At 46.1% G+C, this 18,453-nt stretch overlaps 1 protein-coding gene across 1 annotated transcript; it reads right to left on the bottom strand.

Annotated features, from left to right (window-relative positions):
- Window positions 1–852: 852 nt before the first annotated feature.
- On the bottom strand, window positions 853–18,022 carry kat2b (K(lysine) acetyltransferase 2B). Its single transcript, XM_056298428.1, has 18 exons — window positions 17,771–18,022; window positions 15,788–15,914; window positions 14,276–14,421; window positions 13,979–14,065; window positions 13,642–13,823; window positions 12,033–12,224; window positions 8,704–8,807; window positions 8,056–8,181; window positions 6,193–6,326; window positions 5,010–5,218; window positions 4,154–4,280; window positions 3,938–4,048; window positions 3,069–3,212; window positions 2,531–2,645; window positions 2,399–2,429; window positions 1,916–1,979; window positions 1,714–1,798; window positions 853–1,046 (listed from the first exon to the last, which is right to left on the bottom strand). The coding sequence occupies exons 1-18, from the start codon at window positions 17,969–17,971 to the stop codon at window positions 853–855; spliced, it is 2,379 nt and encodes a 792-aa protein (XP_056154403.1). The 5' UTR covers window positions 17,972–18,022.
- Between the last annotated feature and the right edge of the window lie 431 nt (window positions 18,023–18,453).

Below are 18,453 nucleotides of genomic sequence, written 5' to 3'. Positions count from 1 at the left end.
AAATATACACATGTAGTTTTAAGTGCTCTAAAAGAGTTAAAACTTGCACATATTTAAAATATGTTTTATCTTTTTTTGGCAGGATGAACTCGACACAGACTTTGACCTTATCGACACCCTGCGCTCCTCGCCACAGGACAGGAACAGAGTCAGATAAACAGGAAGTCCTGATCACTCAGTCCAGTTCTTCACAGGCAACACCAGTAAAAACTATCGACTCCATACAGACGTGGTTTCTGTGTTTGACATCTCTTTACCTGAGTCAGCTGAAAGGGGGAGAGTAAGAAAGAGGCAGACTGCGGCCGACAGTGACACGAACGAAGAGAACAGATGGAGAAAGATAAAGTAAGGTATATTGGTGAACCTCGGCTCGTCCCTCGTCCTGTGTTGTCCCTCAGCCACCGGCATAATACAGAAAATGGGAAGCCATGTTTAATATAGCACTATAACACCCTCCATTGTTCCTTCCTTCCTTAAGAATACAAATGGCGGGTTATTTACAGACAAAGGTTTTGTCCTGAATCACATAATCTCTTCACAAGGCGGACGTGTATTCTCCTTAAAAATACCACTTTGGTCTCTCTCTCGCTTTCCAAGTATCAACCTAGGCTACCGATTTAGTATCTGGGCTGGCATGCATCAAATAATAAAGGCTACGTAGAAAAAGAGTGCTAATCTGAAACCGGTTGATCAAACTTCACGTGGTTATGAATACTGACCCTCGATCAGCAACGCCATTCTTTATCTCGTCGATGCTCGCGGGTCCCGATTTTTGTTTCCCATCTACCAAACCTTTACTATTCGCAGGTCAATCTCATCGAGGGGACCTCCTCGGAAAACCTCGTCTTCCGTCTACTTCTCAATGAGGCCCGCTTCCTTGATCTTGGTGTAGAAGAACTTCTCCAGCAAGTTGGCACACTTGTAGTACTCGCTCTCGGGGGGGTTGTATTCACGACAGTTGGTGAAGATGCGCTGCATGTCAGCCATGAAGAGCTTGCGTGTTGTGTAGTACCTGCTCTTTAGCCGCTCGCTCATGGTCTTCAGGTCTGCAGTGGGAGCATGACACAACACCTCAAATGACTTTTTTTTCTCCTCCCTTTTCCCCCCTACTTGTATCCGGCCAATTACCCCACTCTTTCGAGCCGTCCCGGTCGCTGCTCCACCCCCTCTGCCGATCTGGGGAGGGCTGCAGACTACCACGTCTCCTCCGATACATGTGACGTCGCCAGCCACTTCTTTTCACCTGACGGTGAGGAGTTTCACCAGGGGGATGTAGCGTGTGGGAGGATCATGCTATACCCTCCACAGTTCTCCCTCCCCCCTGAACAGGCGCCCCGACCGGCCAGAAAAGACGCTAGTGCAGCAACCAGGACACATGCCCACATCTGGCTTCCCACCCGCAGACCCGGCCAATTATGTCTGTAGGGACACCCGACCAAGCCGGAGGTAACACAGGGATTCGAACCGGCGATCCCCGTGTTGGTAGGCAACGGAATAGACCGCCATGCCACCCGGACACCCTCAAATGACTTTTCAAGACGTCACAGTGGTCCTTAATGGCCGTTGAGCTGTGACACAGCAGGGAAACACTGAATTAATTGGTCTCCACACCTAAATAACTGGGTGTCCAAAAGAGAACTCCCCCTCTTAGTCATCAGCAAATGTCACAGTGGGTTTCTCTGAAGTATACCTTGCACGGCTGTACATACATACCCATAGGGAAGCGGATGACTTGGTAATACCCGGGGGCCTCCGTTTTCTTCACAGGCTCCATAAAAGGCCAAGCGTTCTGGTGGCTCTGAAACACAAAGAGCAGTTTGGCTAGAAGAAAGTGTGTGTGTGCACGTTCGTCCGTGTGTGTGTGTGTGCGTGCATGCGTGTGTGTGTGTGTGCGTACTCTGTGTGTGTCCCCCACCTTAACATGTTGGAGGATGGTCTTCAAGGTGCTGTACAGCTGATCTGGGTCTTTCAGCTCCTTCCTGAAGAATGACCAGTTGCAGAAAAGTTAAAATTGTGCGACCTCTTTTAGTGAAAACAACAGCAAAAAAGGGGGAGAAAAATCAACAGGTTTTACTCGTATTTAAAATGATTACATTTCCTGGCCGCAAATGACAAGGTCTACATGCTGGGTCAATGACACGTGTAAATTTTCTGAATCTTTTCCTTCATATTTCAAGGCAGCAAAACGGGACCAAACACAACGAATGTCAATCTGTTGGTCTGTCACCGGCTCATTAATATTTATGGAGCTCTTAAAGACCATCAGCTTCCTTCATAGTACCTTCAAGTTGTAAATCTAAACCATTGCCCTCATGGGGGGTATTAGTTCCCCAGCCAAGGCATTTAAGAAATGTATAATTCGATCTTTACGAGAGTAGAAAAAACGGGTCCCTCTTACCCTTTACCAACTGGTTTCCAGCCAGTTTCACCTGTGGATATGAAGAAACTCTGTTCAGTCACATCACTCTACTGCACAGCATGACATTTAAAAAGATCTCTGGACGAGTCAGAGTGATGGGGAGTTGCGTACGTATGCCGGGAATGCTTTCAATGGGAATCTGCCGTACTCCTTCCTTAAAACAGGACAGCCCTGGATAGACTTTCCTAATTTGAGCCTGCTTTCTCTCGATCAGCTTCTTGATGATCTGAGACCGAGAGAGAGAGAGAGAGAGAGAGAGAGAGAGCGTTTTCATGGATGGATAAGAGTGATACAAGATTTGGAAAAAGTCACAACTGAATTCCAAACTCAACAGTGAATCACAGACACAAACGGACGAGCGTGCACACACACACACACACAGATCGTGCACACACACACACACACACACACACACGGACAAGTGTGCACCCACACAAATGGAAAAGTGTGCGCACACACACACACAAACAGACAAGTGTGCACACACACACAAGCGTGCTCTCACACATGGACAAGCATACACATACACGGACAACTGTGCGCGCACACACACACAAATGGACAACCGTGCACACACACACACACACGCGGACGAGCATACACACACACAGAGGAGCGTGCACACACACAGAGGAGCGTGCACACACACCTCCTTCTGTTTCTTAATGATGACAGAGAACTCTGTGTAGGGGATGCTGGGATTGAGTTCACATCCCATTAGCGTGGCTCCTTCATAGTCTTTGATGTAGCCCACATACTTGGCCTTGGGAACCTTGATGTCCTTAGAAAACCCCTGTAAAAACAGACACGTCCAATTTCTCATGACATTTCGGCTCGAGTCCAATTTTGTGGTGTTGCTTTTGAAAAATGGGCAAAGGATTCTGCCGATGGGCTGAGATATCAATTTGCTTTCCGATGCATTTTCACTTTATTTTCCAGCCAGCAAGTCCATCATCAAACAAGGCAGAATAAGGCAAGCCACTGTACAAATGTTAAAAAAATCAAATGAAAGCTTTATCTCCTTTCTTTTTTTAATAACATTTACAGATTCAACATTGGATTATGTAGCTTGTTAAGGTGGCTCTTTATGCAGCACATTTCTGCTCTCGCAGAAAGAATATGTAAAGTATATATTTTATGCAATGCAGTATATACATATATGCAATGAAAATGCAAAAAAAATAAAATTACAGCTCTCTCCTCTTTTTTAATAACATTTAAATATTCAATATTGGATTATCTAGCTTGTGAAGATGGCTGTTTGTGTGATGTGTTTCTGCTCTTGCAGAAAAGACATGCAGAGGAAGTATGTAGAGTAAATGGGGGGGGGCGGCACAGAAGAAGGGCAATACAGAGAGGGAGAGAGAGCTAGTGAAAGACAAGGTCATGACCCTGCCTTGACCTCGCTACGTGACAGGCGTGTTACATGGACACTGCAGACCACTTCAGCCCTGTGATAATGGGCCAACAAGCGGTTATCCCATTTCAGCACTTCAGATAAGGTTATGCAGGACTGACCTGTTTCTTGAAGTAGCCAATGGCGTACTCATCAGCATAAGTGAGGAAATTGAGAATGTCATGCTTGATGTGGTATTCTTTCAGGTGGTTCATCAGGTGGGTACCATAGCCCTGTGACCAGATAGCAAGAGCGGTGAAATATCAAAACTGACCAAACAGATTTGGGTCAGGTCACTTTGGGCTGACCGATACCAGACAAGACAGGAATCCTCTTACCTTGACCTGTTCGTTGGAGGTGACGGCGCAGAAGACGATCTCTGTGAAGCCCTGTGACGGAAACATCCGGAAGCAGATGCCGCCGATCACACGGCCATCTTTGATCAGCGAGAGAGTCTTGTGCTTCCTGTCAAAAGAGGAAGTGTATGGATTTCTATTGGGGAAAAAAAAGTCCTCTCATACTAAGTGTATCAGTAAAATCGAATTTCAGCAAAGTAAACACGTCACACAAGGAGTCCAAACAGTGAAGTGGAGGCAAAAAAAGGTAAACTACCTACTCCAACCATCAGTCTTCACTGGGGGATTAACCACAAATACCAATAAAAAATGAAAAGTTTTACAAAAACGTTAAAAAAAAAAAGAAGTTAAGCCTTTACCACTAGTTTTAATGCAGAATTTAATGCATAAATTAATGTCAAGTTTTACCTCATGTGAAACGGGTAGTTAAACTTTACTTGGTAAATCTACAGGTTGGTACGTAGACTAAGTTAAAATGGATTTACTGAATATACAAGACACCTCTCACACATTTGCACCCGGGGTCGAGGCACTGTGGCTGGGGACACGTGTATAACATTGAACATTCGTATCATATTATATACTAGTAGCAAATACAGTATTTTAAGCCCCCCTTCATGCACATTTCTACACCCTAGTATGAGCCCCTCCGTCTGGGTAAGAGTGCTGACAACGCCGGCCTGGTGCTCCAGGCGACCTCTCATACACGTGCACCCGGGGACGAGGCACTGTCGCTTGGGATACATGTATAAGGCACGCTCATATCATATTATATACTTATAGCAAATACCATCCTTTAAGCTCCCCTTTATAAGACGTGACATGGACTTCAACTCACGGATCAAAGACGAGCCGTGTGATGTACTCCTTGGGCATGCGGGGCAGCTGGTGGGAGAAGACATTCTGGAGGCCCACCAACCACATTAGGATCCTCTTGTTGGGCTTCTGGTTGAGCGAGTTACCGATCACGTGGAACTCTATGACGCCCCGTCGCTCCTCCAGACGGGCGGCTTCATCACGTGCTGAGTGGGCTGACAGCAGGCTGGTCTGAAGAGGAGAGAAACCATCGAATACACAGTCAGAACCACCGGTCGTCTTCCTCCTCATGGTCTTCACCGCTTACAATAACGCCACGCAGGTCTTTATCCCCATCATCCTCATGAACATTATCAAACCCAACTCGTATCTAACTCCAAAACTACCTCTTCGCTACTGACACAGCTTTGTATCTCAGTACTGGGAGTAAGTCACTGATGGATTTAAAGTGGTTGTAGTGAAAACAGTAAATGAGATGTAGTCAACAAATTATATGCAGTATTTTCTTTTTTTTGGGGGGGGTGTTCCCCTTTTTTTGCCCTAATTGTATCCGGCCAATTACATCACTCTTCTGAGCTGTCCTGGTCGCTGCCCCACCCCCTCTGCTGATCCGGGGAGGGCTGCAAACTACCACATGCCTCCTCCGATACATGTGGAGTCGCCAGCCGCTTCTTTTCACCTGACAGTGAGTTTCGCTAGGGGGATGTAGTGCGTGGGAGGATCACACTATTCCCCCCAGTTCCCCCTCCCCCCTGAACAGACGCCCCGACCGATCAGCGGAGGCGCTAATGCAGTGACCAGGACACATACCCGCATCCGGCTTCCCACCCACAGACACGGCCAATTGTGTCTGTAGGGACGCCCGACCAAGCTGGAGGTAACACGGGGATTCGAACCCACAATCCCCGTGTTGGTAGGCAACGGAATAGATTGCTACGCTACCCCGACGCCCAACATGCAGAATTTTTTCTTGGTTGGTAGCGATATAATATTTCCTAATTAAGCCAATCGATTGGCAAGCTCTAGTTTTCCAAACTCATTCAATAATTCTTTTTTGAAAACACCATTCATTGTTAATGAATGAGTATTCCAGTCCCTGTTTAAGCCGTATACTTAGAGTGTCAGACTTAAAATCAGAACCCAGTATTGTTGTAAAGCACTCAGGGAAATGCTGTTGAGAAACCCTGGCGTGCAGGCTGGTTTACCTCTGGAATGGCGGCCGGGTCTGTGATTGTTGCCATCACTTCATTGATGAGGTCCATAGGGATGTCACCCAACACCCTGGGCCTTTTGTTGTCCTCGTGCAGAAGAGGCTCTGACGGCTTGCGCTTCTCTCCAACTGAATGCAAACACACATGCAAAATAACGTAGACTTGGTTGAGTGACGTATTTAGCCAATTTTGATTTCTATTTGAATTCTGTTTCCGTGCACGTCTGTGGAAACGTAGTCACACAATGACGCAAGACTTATGCGGATGTAAAAGAATTCTCCGGAGAATTCGTGGGAGTAAGTGGAACCTAATTTCCCGCCAGTAAATCTATGGAGAAAAAAAAAATACCAGAAACATTACTTAGATTGGTAATCTTGAACTTTTCCCACATCAACAGAGGACCGAGTCATTCTTTTCCAGGTCATAAGCAAGTCTCAGATCTTATCACTCAAGTCCCGAATAAACTCCCATTTCCTAAACGTTTGAGTTTCAAGTCCCAAACAAGTCATCGTGCACTCCTCTTCAAATGTAATGCTTTGTCAAAATTCTAACAGAATAGCAGTTATACTAAAATGTTTAAATCACGAATGCTTTTTAAAATGTGTATTTACTACAGATTGATTCAAAGTGGATCTGTAATGATGGAAATGGAAGAATTGATTGGCTGAACACTTTTTATAAGCATCTTGTCTTTGGTCTTGGAGAAGGTTTCAAGTCTTTCAAGTCAAAAGGCTCGAGTCCAAATGAAGACACGAGTCACTGGTGTCAAAGTCGAGATGCAAGTCTTTTTTCAATTTTGTCAAGTTTAAAGTAAACAAATTTGTGACTTGAGTCTGACTCAAGTCCAAGTCATGTGACTCCAGTCCAAGTCATGTGACTCAAGTCCACGCCTCTGCATGTCCATTTTGTTACTGTCCATCACCGACTATAGTAAAACAATAATGATTCAGCTCACTCTCAGTTCATAAAAGCCTTTTCTTCTAAAAGCAGTCGTTTTTCAAAAAAGTATTGGTCTGTCCCATACCACAAAAAAAAAAAAAAGACGTCACTGATTCTTCGATATGTGAATCGCAGTCTTGAGGATTTGTACCTGTTAAGACACTATCTTTGGTCAAAGGAGGTTACACAGGGATGATTCAGTCTGTCACCCAATAATGACAACCTTTGTGTTTGCAGCACACTGAAAATACAAAGGGGGCTGTCTGTGCCAACAGCTGCGGGGGAAACAAATCCCAAACTGCACACAGGTAGGGATGCATTTTACCTCAGTCAGCAGCGATTGGTCCATGAGAGAGGAAGACGTGGAACTTCCTTGCTCATGGACCAACCAGAGAGAAGCCTCAAAGACTCAACTAGCAAAAGTCAGTAATCTAATGGATGGTGGAAATCTTCAAAATTACCACTTAAATGTCTACAAACACAAGCCTTCCTTTAGTTAAGGGGCCTTTGGTTTGCTGACATCTGTTCAAGTTCACATTGTGTTATAATTCAGCCTCTCTCACACCCTGTGATGATGAGAATCAGAATCATATTCATTTGTCATGTAGGTTTGCACAACCGTCAAATTTGACTCCAGTATTGTGGCTCTCTCAGTTTATTTAACATAGAATAACAACATGACAACACAACAATCTTCAGATATATACACAAGGATTGACTATATACAGGCAAAATAAGAGGTGATAAAGTGCAGTGGTGCCGAGGATATATCAGAGATGCTGTAATAGATGTTAGCAGGTTACTTACATACATGCCTGAGGTAGATGGACATGACAGATGCTCCAGTATACGTACATGTACAGTACAGTATATACAACATGGTTGGGTTTATTTGATGAGTGAGGTTGTCTGACCTACCTGGGCTTGGCTCCAGTACAGACGCTGTTTTCCTGGCAGGACTGACGCTGCCACAGCTGGATGGGTCCATTGACACAGGACTAGTGCTGTAATACAGGGGTCTGGTCACCGGCGGGGCACTGATGACTGCAAAGGAAGAGACGGTCCCAGTGTGAGATCCAATCACACTTTCATCCCGCTGTTGTTCTATGTGCTTATTTCTTGTCTGATCTATAAACAAGGCTTAAAAATTGTCTGTCAGCTTTTGGCCGTGTGTGCGACGCAGAAGGTTTTCATGGACATTGGTAGTGCAACCTTTTAAAGTAATGGACTGCGAAACACTTTTCTTCAACAAAATGTGTAATCAGATGTCATCATCAAGGATGATGTGAAGCAATATGATGGTCACTTAAAGAATACTTAACACATATTGTCATTTTGGTGCCCTACAGTGGTTTATATTTTCACCCTGCTCCACAATCTGCCCCAACCCAACCTGTGATGGCACAATAATAAATGTAAATTCAGAATGCAAAAAAAAAAACATTTTAAATAATTGGCTGAACTTCAACTAAGGAATTGCTGTTTCGTTTCTGAGCACACAAATCACACACTTTAAACACTTACAAATCCTGTCCTGTCAGCAACAGAAAGTGCTTTTTGAGCTACCTGTATGGATCGGGATCTGTCCTCCTGATGCTCCAGCCAAGAAATCTTGGCTCCAGATAGGAGAACTGTAGCTGTACACCTCCTCTTCCAGCATAGATAGGAATCTACGGCAGAAAAGCCAAAAACCATCACAACTTGACAACATGAATAAGGGACAGATTAAGTACAATCAGGGGTTGCATTAACTGAGAATGTTCCATCATTTATTTTGACTGACTCAACATTGGTAATCTTCGTTGGCTTTTTGAGGAAAAGCTGACTGATGTTCTTTGGAAATACACTGGAGGGAAACAACAAATATCGCACAGGAGAATTTATATTTAAAATTCCCATAAGGAATATAAGAAACCATCTTTGCTCAGTTAAAACCAAAGAAAGAAAGTTGAACCAGTTCATCTGGACACAACGTTTATTGGGAGAAACGTTTCATCACTCGTCTAAAGGCCCAGACACACTAAACCGCTTCTGGCCAGAAAGCAGCACTTGAACACCCCGCAAAGACCACAGCCAGCAGCCAACTAGCATGTACGTTCTGTGCCTCCGTGAGAGGAAATAACGCTCCATACCAGCAGGTGGCGGTAGTCTGTATTCGTCATTCAAAATTTGAAACCGGAAAACCCAGGACTGCGGATATACAAACCGAATATGAATAAATGTGAATAAATTGACTTTTAATCTTTCTATAACATTTTATGAAGCACGGCCCTTGTAAGCCCCTTTATTGCGCATCCGTTAAGTATTATAATGCACACATACACAAATGTAACACAAATCATATTGTGAAACATGAAAACATTTAAGACGGGTAAAAAATCAACTCTGAGGAGTCCGCGGTGGTGTAGCGGTCTAAGCATCGGCTCTGTGTCGATGCAGTTGCCCACTGGGGACTGGGGTTCGCGCTCCGGTCTCGTCAGATCCGACTATGGCCGGACTCGACGAAGCAGCGATCATTGGCAACGCTGTCTTCGGGAGGGGGGCGGAGTCGGCTTGTGTTCGTCACGTGAATGCGTCTCTGTGTGTGTCGGAAAAACAGTGGTTCGGCTTGGAGTCGCCTTGTCACGAAAGTGGCGAGGCGGTCTCCTTCGAGACTGCCGGCCGGAGAGATGCAGTTGGCGAACGCATACAGTGCGAGGGTGGGTGTTTGAATTAAAATAGGGATCGATTGGCCACTAAATTGGGAGAAAAAGGGAAAAATCAGAAATAAATTAAAAAAAAAAAAATCAACTCTGAGGGAGTCTTGATGCATGCTCAATCATCCAGGTAGGAAAATCAAAGAAGGTTGACTCAGTTCATCTGGACACAACGTTTATTGAAAGATACGTTTCATCACTCGGTGACCTCTTCAGTCTCAACTGACTGCAGGTATCCCCACCCTTATAAACAATACAGTGGCATCACGACCGAAACCAACGACCAGTTTCATATGCAAATATGGGTGTGACCATTAACTAGATTTTCAATGGTCATGTGTAGTATTCGCAGAGGATTTGGGAATGTTTGCAAGCACAGTATTGTAAGATGGCGACAGATGCATAGCGGCCAGGGAAGGGGAGAACTGCCACATTAAACAGGCCCTGGTTAAGTGTGGTTCTCTTAACTGGGCGTTTGTCAAAACCAGGAAGACACCCAAACAGTACACCAGCCAATCAAAGAGAGGAGGAAGACAACAGCTGCCTAAGTGTAAACCAGTGGTGGTTCCGTATGTGGCCGGAGTGTCAGAACAGCTGAGACGCATATTTTCCAAACACCGCGTCTCAGTTGCTTTCAAATGCCAAAACACACTGCATCAGAAATTGATCCACCCCAAGGATCGGGTCACCCAGCACAAACAGAGCAATATAGTGTACACTGTTAAGTGCCAGGAGGATTATCGTGACTTGTATGTTGGGGAAACCAAACAGATGCTGGCCAAGAGGATGGCACAACAAGAGGATGGCACTTAGATGAGTGATGAAACGTATCTGTCAGTAAATGTTGTGTCCAGATGAACCGATTCAACCTACTTTGAAACTATGAGGGAATTTTTACAACCCTGCCCGTCAAAGTGATAGATCATAATTAAGTATAGCACAACTGTTGTGTCTTCTGGGTAGAAACTAATTTCCACACACACTATAGAGATGTGCAGGCATCAGCTGTAATCTATGGCAGAAAGGGTTGTCGATTGCAACCATACAGTGCTGACTTACAGTACACTGTGGTGATACACAAATGAGGGTAGATTCACCAGGAGCTGCTGCTCCTTTAAGGCGGACATTCAGAGTGCTGACGTAGGCACTGCTTAAGAGTTTCCGGGGGGAGCCATGTTTGCAGCAGCCTAGCGGTTAGCTTGTTGCCAGGAGAGATTGTGCTGTATCGGTGTTGTTTTGTGTGCGAGTAAACGGAATTGACTCGACTCGATCTCTCCGTCTCCTCATTCCTACACTCCCACAACATATATATTTACAACAGTATACATAATTGTTGGGGTTTTTTTGCAGATGTTGACATGAGAAGTCAAAGATACAGATGACGTTTTAGCTCTTTCTAAATATGAGAATAGGATTTGGGATGTTTGGGTGCGTCGATTCAGTTAGGATAAACATGTTCACAATAGTAAAAAGGACGGCACGGTGGCGCGTTGGTTAGCGTAGTCGCTTCACAGCAAGAAGGTCCTGGGTTCGAGCCCTGGGGTTGTCCAACCTTGGGGGTCATCCCGGGTCATCCTCTGTGTGGAGTTTGCATGTTCTGCCCGTGTCTGCGTGGGTTTCCTCCGAGTGCTCGGGTTTCCTCCCACGGTCCAAAGACATGTAGGTCAGGTGAATCGGCCACACTAAATTGTCCCTAGGTGTGAATGTGTGTGTCAGCCCTGTGATGGCCCGGCAGTCTGTCCAGGGTGTCTACCCGCCTGCCACCCAATGACTGCTGGGATAGGCTCCAGCATCCCTGCAACCCTGAGAGCAGGATAAGCGGCTTGGATAATGGATGGATTGACAATAGTAAAAATTTTACCTCGTCTTTAAGTAAACACTATTCAATCCAAGTATGATTTGCAGTGAATTATTTACTTAAGGGCAATAAAAGGTGATGACATTTGACAGGGTGTAGCTAAGGAGGAGTGAAATGTCTAACACCATAGGTATCAGTGTGACGACTGTGCCATAGCAAAGCACACATCCAGCTTCTGTAGAAGACCTCTTATTAACAAGAATGAGTACCTGTGAAAACGTGATATGCAATAACTGGGTAGTAGTGTATGCATGTATGCACGAGAGGCTTTGTGCATGATTGCATAGTGACATGTAACTATATTTTTTTTCCACATGTTTGCTCGCGTCTGTGTCTCTTACTTGGGAAAGTGTGTGAGGATGAGGGTGCGTTTCTCAGGCGGTAGCTTGTCCTTCTCCTGTCTGGCCTGCTCCAGCAGCTGTTTCCTCAACACGGTGAACACCGAACGCAGAAGTGTCCGCCCGAAGATCTGGGTGGTCTCGTACCGAGGCAGACTGTCACAGAACTGAGGGACGTTGCAGTAACAGAGCCACCTGTAGGAAATAAACCACAGAAATAAGGCCTAAACGTTATACCTGTAAACAGATCAACTGCGGGATGAGAGGATATGAGTGAACAAGATAAAAGATACTCCAGTGGAATGGTGGAGCCTATCCCAGCAGTCATTGGGTGGCAGGCAGGGAAACACCCTGGACAGGCCGCCAGTTCATCACACAGCTGACACATTCACACCTAGGGACAATTTAGTACAGCCGATTCACCTGACCTACATGTCTTTGGACTGTGGGAGGAAACCCATGCAGACACGGGGAGAACATGCAAACTCCACACAGAGGATGACCTGGGATGACCCCCAAGGTTGGACAACCCCGGGGTTCGAACCCCGGACCTTCTTGCTGTGAGGCGACCATGCTAGTTCTCCAAATTCAAAACGTGACAAAATCAACAAAATCTGCTTTTTTTTTTTTATTTCAAAGAGCAGATAATTATCTTCAATCATTATTAGATTAATAAATTTGAAAACATTATATAACGGGTAATAAGGTGGTGCAGGAAGTCAAGGGAATTTTCATGTCCCAAGTCAGCCAACATCAGCCCGGCTTGAGAAAGACACTGAATCCCATCTGCCTTAAGGAGGACGGTTTTATAGCTCGGCCCTGACGGCCCTGGACTCTAACAACAGCTCCGTTCACAAAGTCAGTGTTTGCAACTGACAACTGCATTTACCAATGAATCTCAAACTGCGCTGTACGTATTACAGCAGGGGTGTAGGGAAATGAACAGGTGAACCGAGTCAATTCCCTTACTGGCAATCTCACCATAGCAATGACTAACACCTGTAGTCATGGCAACGTTTACTACACATCAAAGAAGAGCAGTTTCAGGAAGTGTTTCTCATCTCACATGGCCAACCCGAGGTGTGAGTTTATACATCCATTTGCACTAAACTGACAGCAACTTCGGATGCTTTTGTTGTTTGCGGATTTGTTAACATCCCCGGACCACAACACTGGTGGGAGCAACTCCAGCTAAAAATGGTCGGATGACACATCGCCCTTATCTCCGTCTCTGTGAGTTACTGGCACCCCGACATGGAAAAACACAAAGCACAGCAGCTGTTACTTGGTGGCATCTGAGCATGCTCGAGTACCGCACATTTTCCTTCTGCACACTCATGTCATACATGCAAACATGGCCCGCTATCGCCTATCCAGTGCCGTTCTGACACACACAACGGAAATCAGCCGAAGCCACCCTCAAGTTTGGCGGTGACTACCTGAACATCGCCGGTCATCAGTTTGGTTGCAGAATGTGGTCGTCACTCTCTCTAAATTATTACCAAATCTAGCTGCTGTGTGAACGCAGCCAGAGACTTCTCTGTAAGACTGAATTACATGAAGCATCAGCTCTCTTCCTCTCTAAAGCTTCGAGACACGGCGGTATGGTCACCTGGTGTAGTTGGCTTTGTATCCGGCCACGTCATCGGTGGGTACCCTCTGCCGTCTCTGGGACGGGGTCTCCAGCTGCCAGTAGTTGATCTGGTTGAGGAACATCTTGGCCAGCTCCATGATGGTCTGACGCTCTTTAGACGGCAGGTGGCTGAACTTGTACTGGACAAAGTTGTTCACCCCCTAATCAAAATAAACACACAAGGAGAATTCAAATCTGTGGAAACAAAATGAGAATGTTGACAAATCGTGGCATAAAAAGCACCGTAACTGATGCTTGCTTTTGTATTGTGACTGTTTTTAGTGATGTGTTTGTGCCCGTGCTTCTGTGTGCTCGCCTGTTCGATGCTGGGTCTCTCAAAGGGAGGACTCTCCTGTGCTTCTAACATAGGCTTACCCATCTGCAGGATGGATTTCCTCAGCAGCTGAGAGGTAAACACAACAAGGAGAAATCATGTTGTCATGACACTCGAAGCACAAACACACCGCAAGAGCAATCCACGTCACAGCAGGTTGAAAATACAGTGCACATCCTTGCAACACGGGACGGGTGCATAACATGAAATACTGAAAACTCCTTACAACACGTCAGTCATCCTTAAACTTGAGATTTTTACTGGTGAGCGGAGGCTTACTTTGAAGAGGGAGAAGTAGACTTGCTTTGTGTCAGCGTCCTCCTCCTTGTGGACGCACGTGTACAGGTACTCCACATCCAGCACGATACCCAGAAGTCTGTTCATCTCCTCCTCTGACACATTTTCAAGATGGGTCACATGATCGCCTGAGAGAACGAGCGAGGAGAGAGAGAGAGACAAAATGAGAGGACAGAATAATGTCTAGTGTAGATGGAAATCTGCTAGAACTGTCCTTAAACTGAGGGTCTGTCACCTACCAGCACAACCTAAAGGACCTCACGTTCTACACCAGGGATGTCTCCATCAGATCTGAGACGTTGGTATCAGAGCCAATAGAGACCTATTCGAACTGATCGGTATTGGCCGTATTAAGCCTGGTCAAATTCCGGGTACTGTTTGTTTTACTGCCTTGTGCGCCATCTACGCCAGCTGTCGTAAAGGTGATGTAAACGTCCCATTGCCTCTGTCTAGGGAGTGGTAAAGGGAAATTATCCACAACCTGCAGCAGTGAAGTGCGTGTTTTAAAATGTCAAGAGGCTAATATGTCTGCAGTTTGGAGCTCTTTCATATTGGGTGATGAAAGTCGCCCAGCAGCCACTTTGTCCTCTCGTTTTGGTCCTTTCATAGTGTAGTGAGCACGGATAAGTAGACACGGCTAACGGGTCGGCCCCTTTAGTCGACTGGTTGACATTGTCACCCATGGTGCGGGAAATCCGAGTTCGCATCCCGGCTGTGACGGTCCGGCTGGGCTGCCCCCCCCGGAATTTGCTGCATCATTTCCCGCACCGTGGGTGACAACGTTAACCGCTTGACTAAAGGGTCCGACCCGTTAGCCAAGGGCCAGCGAGCCTATTTATCCGTGTACGTTACACTACCCCCCCACCCCCCGTCGGGGAGCGCATCCGATGGAGGGGACCGCCACAGCCGGGACGCGAACTCGGATTTCCTGCACCGCGGGCGACAATGTTAACCAGTCGACTAAAGGGTCCGACCCCTTAGCCCAGGGCTAACGTGTCTATTCATCCGTGATCGTTACAATATATTGTATGGGCTGTTGTATTTATTATCACTTTTGTACTTTGATTATTGTGTTAAAAATAATAAACAAAAACCATTATGTGGAGCTTATTGAATTGTCAAGCATACTTTACCTAAACTGGATCACTTTTACTCCAGCTGTATTTATTATACTGGAAAATCTAAATATCAGATCAGGAATCAGTTATCAGCATATGCTCAAGACTTAATGACTCAGATCGGAGGCGAAAAAAAAACTTGACGGAAAAATCCCCACTCCAGGTTTCAGCGTCATGATCTAACTGAAACCACTTCACCGTCGCTCCTCACAGTCCCCCCCATTAACCCCCACCTCTTTCTTCTTCTGCCAGTCTCTTAATACTACTTAAGACCTTTCTTTCACCTCGGTCTCTCTGCTGAGGTCGGTTTCATTTCACTTCCCAGATGTTGGCCTTCCCAGATGTTGGCCACCCCAGAAAATGTGAACAGGCATACCCAGAGTGTGGGAGCAGCTTCTGCACGGCTCCTGCAGGTTGACTGTGTTGGACTGCTGGTCGGTTCGTGGAGGTGTTGGAGGGGGATTCTGACTCTTCCAGCCATTGCACTTACAGGCTCCTTCAGCCTGCAGAGAAGCAAACACATTAAATAATTAGACAACACCATGCTGGATTGTTGGCCTCTCACAACCAAACGGAAACTGAGGGAGGCCTTCTTCAACTTGGGGCTGGGCAATATACTGATATTATATCAATATCGTGATGTGAGACTAGATGTCATCTGGGATTTTGGATATGGTAATATTGTGATATGACTTAAGTGTTGTATTTTCCTGGTTCTGAAGGCTGCACTAAAGTAAAGAGATGCAATTTTCTGAACTTATCAGATTGTTCTAGTTGTTCTATTATATTTGTCTCTTCCTGTCTGGACATAATATCCACATTATTAATGAGTGTTTATCAAAAATATCACTGTGTAAATGTTTTGTGAGGGCACCAGTACTCACTTCCACAATATCATCAAAATATCGATATGAGATATTCGGTCAAAAATAATGAGATATTTGATTTTGTCCATATCGCCCAGCCCTACTTCAACTATGTCCCCAAACTGTGGAATAGACTTCCTATAGATATCAGAGAGGCCAGCTTAGTGGACATCCCCAGCAGCTTTTTAATTTAGATTTTAACCAAAACTGCCTTTCATCCTCTCATCTGCACTACCCATAACTTGATCATTATTTTAAAAGGCAAATGCATTGCATTTATATAGCACTTATCTAGCTGCCACAGCCACTCAAAGCATTTTACAGTCAATGAAGGCCACACACACACACACACAGATGTAAACCATGCAAGGTAACGACCAGCTCATCCGCAGCAGCTAGGGGGTGCGATGTCTTGCTCGAGGGCACCTCCACATTTTTGCAAGGAGCCGGCGATCGAACCGGCAACCCTCAACTTACCTCACGACCTGCTCTACCTCCAGGCCATAGTGATCTTATTCGTTTTATTATTATTTTTTTAACATTCATCTTTGTTGTAACTTTTAATTGTATGATCTTATAAGCTCTTAAAATCGTTTTCCTCCTGTTGTTGACATTTTTTCCTACTTGTCAATTCGTCTATTTCACGTGGGGGGAAAAATGCTCAATGAACAAAGTTAACGATGATGAGGATGGAGATGATGACCATGAGTCGAGTAACAAACCTTTCACTTTATGGTGTCTCGCATGAGAGGGTCAGAGCAGCGGACTAACATTAGAAGTCTTGATAAGGAAGCTGTCACCGCCGAGGATTTGTGTACGACCGGGGCCGTCAGCTGGAGCCGCTGCACGGCGCATGCGCTTTGAAACAACAACAAACTCCGCCCCCACCCCCGGCAGCTGTCACCCTGTCAAAACAAAGACACCGTCCCTCTTCGCCGATCATAGATAAACCCGATAAAATAACGCGGTTTGCCGCCATGCTCGGAGAGGCGGCGCCGGTCCGGCTACTTTCCAGGCGCACAGGACGCGGGGGTACCGCCTCGCTTCTGCCCGTCGGCACGCAGCCACCTTTCACTCTGCGAGACGCTGAATCTGACAGAGCGCCAAGCCAATGTTTACGTTCACCCACCCCCCCGTCTACCCCCCATCCACCCCGCAGCAACATTGTGAAATTATTACGGGAGGGAGGGCAGCGCTTGCAGCTGGGAGGCCTCGGGTAAAAAGCCTGCGTCTATCTTGACGCTAGAACTAACTACACGACCCCCCCCCACGTCATTTTCAAAACAAATGGCTCGCATGAGCGAAATGAAAAAAAGAAAAAAAATGTGCGGCAATGGCTTCCTTTGCTGCGCTTGCATTTCTGCAAAGTGTTGCAAGCAAAGCCCGAAAAAAAACAAAAAAACAAAAAACACGAACGACTGAGCGCATTGCAAAAAAAGAAAACGTATAAAATACACATTACGGGAGGTCGGGCGTCAGCGAAGCGAACCTACTTTGCAGGAGGAATACACCCCGAGTTTTTCCAGTTTCTTCGGCCGCGGCGAGGAGCGAAGCTGCGCCTTCTTCACGGCGATACGTGCGGATCCCACAGCCGCGCCGGAGCCCTCCGTCCCCCCGGCGCCCGGAGCGGCCGGAACCGAGCCCGCAGCTCCGATGGCCGGGGAACCTTGCTGGATCCCGGCGCTCTCCGCCATCCTTTTACACCGAGCCCCGATGGGACCCCAGTCGGGGAATTATTCGTCCTGGTGTCCGGTGTTCTATTCCACAACCGGAGGCTCAGACATGGCGCTCATCCTTATTTTTAATTTCTCACTGTAGGCCCATTTTCTTCCACTAGGGGACCCAAAATGGGATAGGCCTAATCCACTGTAAATCAGGGGGAGAGGTCACAGAAATGTAACCATTTCTGACAAGGACTCAAGGTCAAATGTTTTTATTCACGTCGTGTGTGTAGGTGTGCTGTGCTTCCCTGCATCAAAAGCTGACAGCTGGCAGAACATTTAGGTTATTTTGATGGATCAAATTCAACGTTATACCGTCCGTTATAAGACTCGCATACTTATCCTTTAAAACAAGAACGGCCTGTTCGTTCCATTGAAATAGGAAACCCACAGCTTATCAAAGCAGACGACACTGAGCTGTGAAGACCACTGGCCTCTATAGGAGACAGTCGAAT

This window comes from Lampris incognitus, chromosome 18 (genome assembly GCF_029633865.1).
Source record: "Lampris incognitus isolate fLamInc1 chromosome 18, fLamInc1.hap2, whole genome shotgun sequence".
Classification (NCBI taxonomy): domain Eukaryota; kingdom Metazoa; phylum Chordata; class Actinopteri; order Lampriformes; family Lampridae; genus Lampris; species Lampris incognitus.
This window is presented reverse-complemented; position numbering and strand designations above follow the sequence as displayed.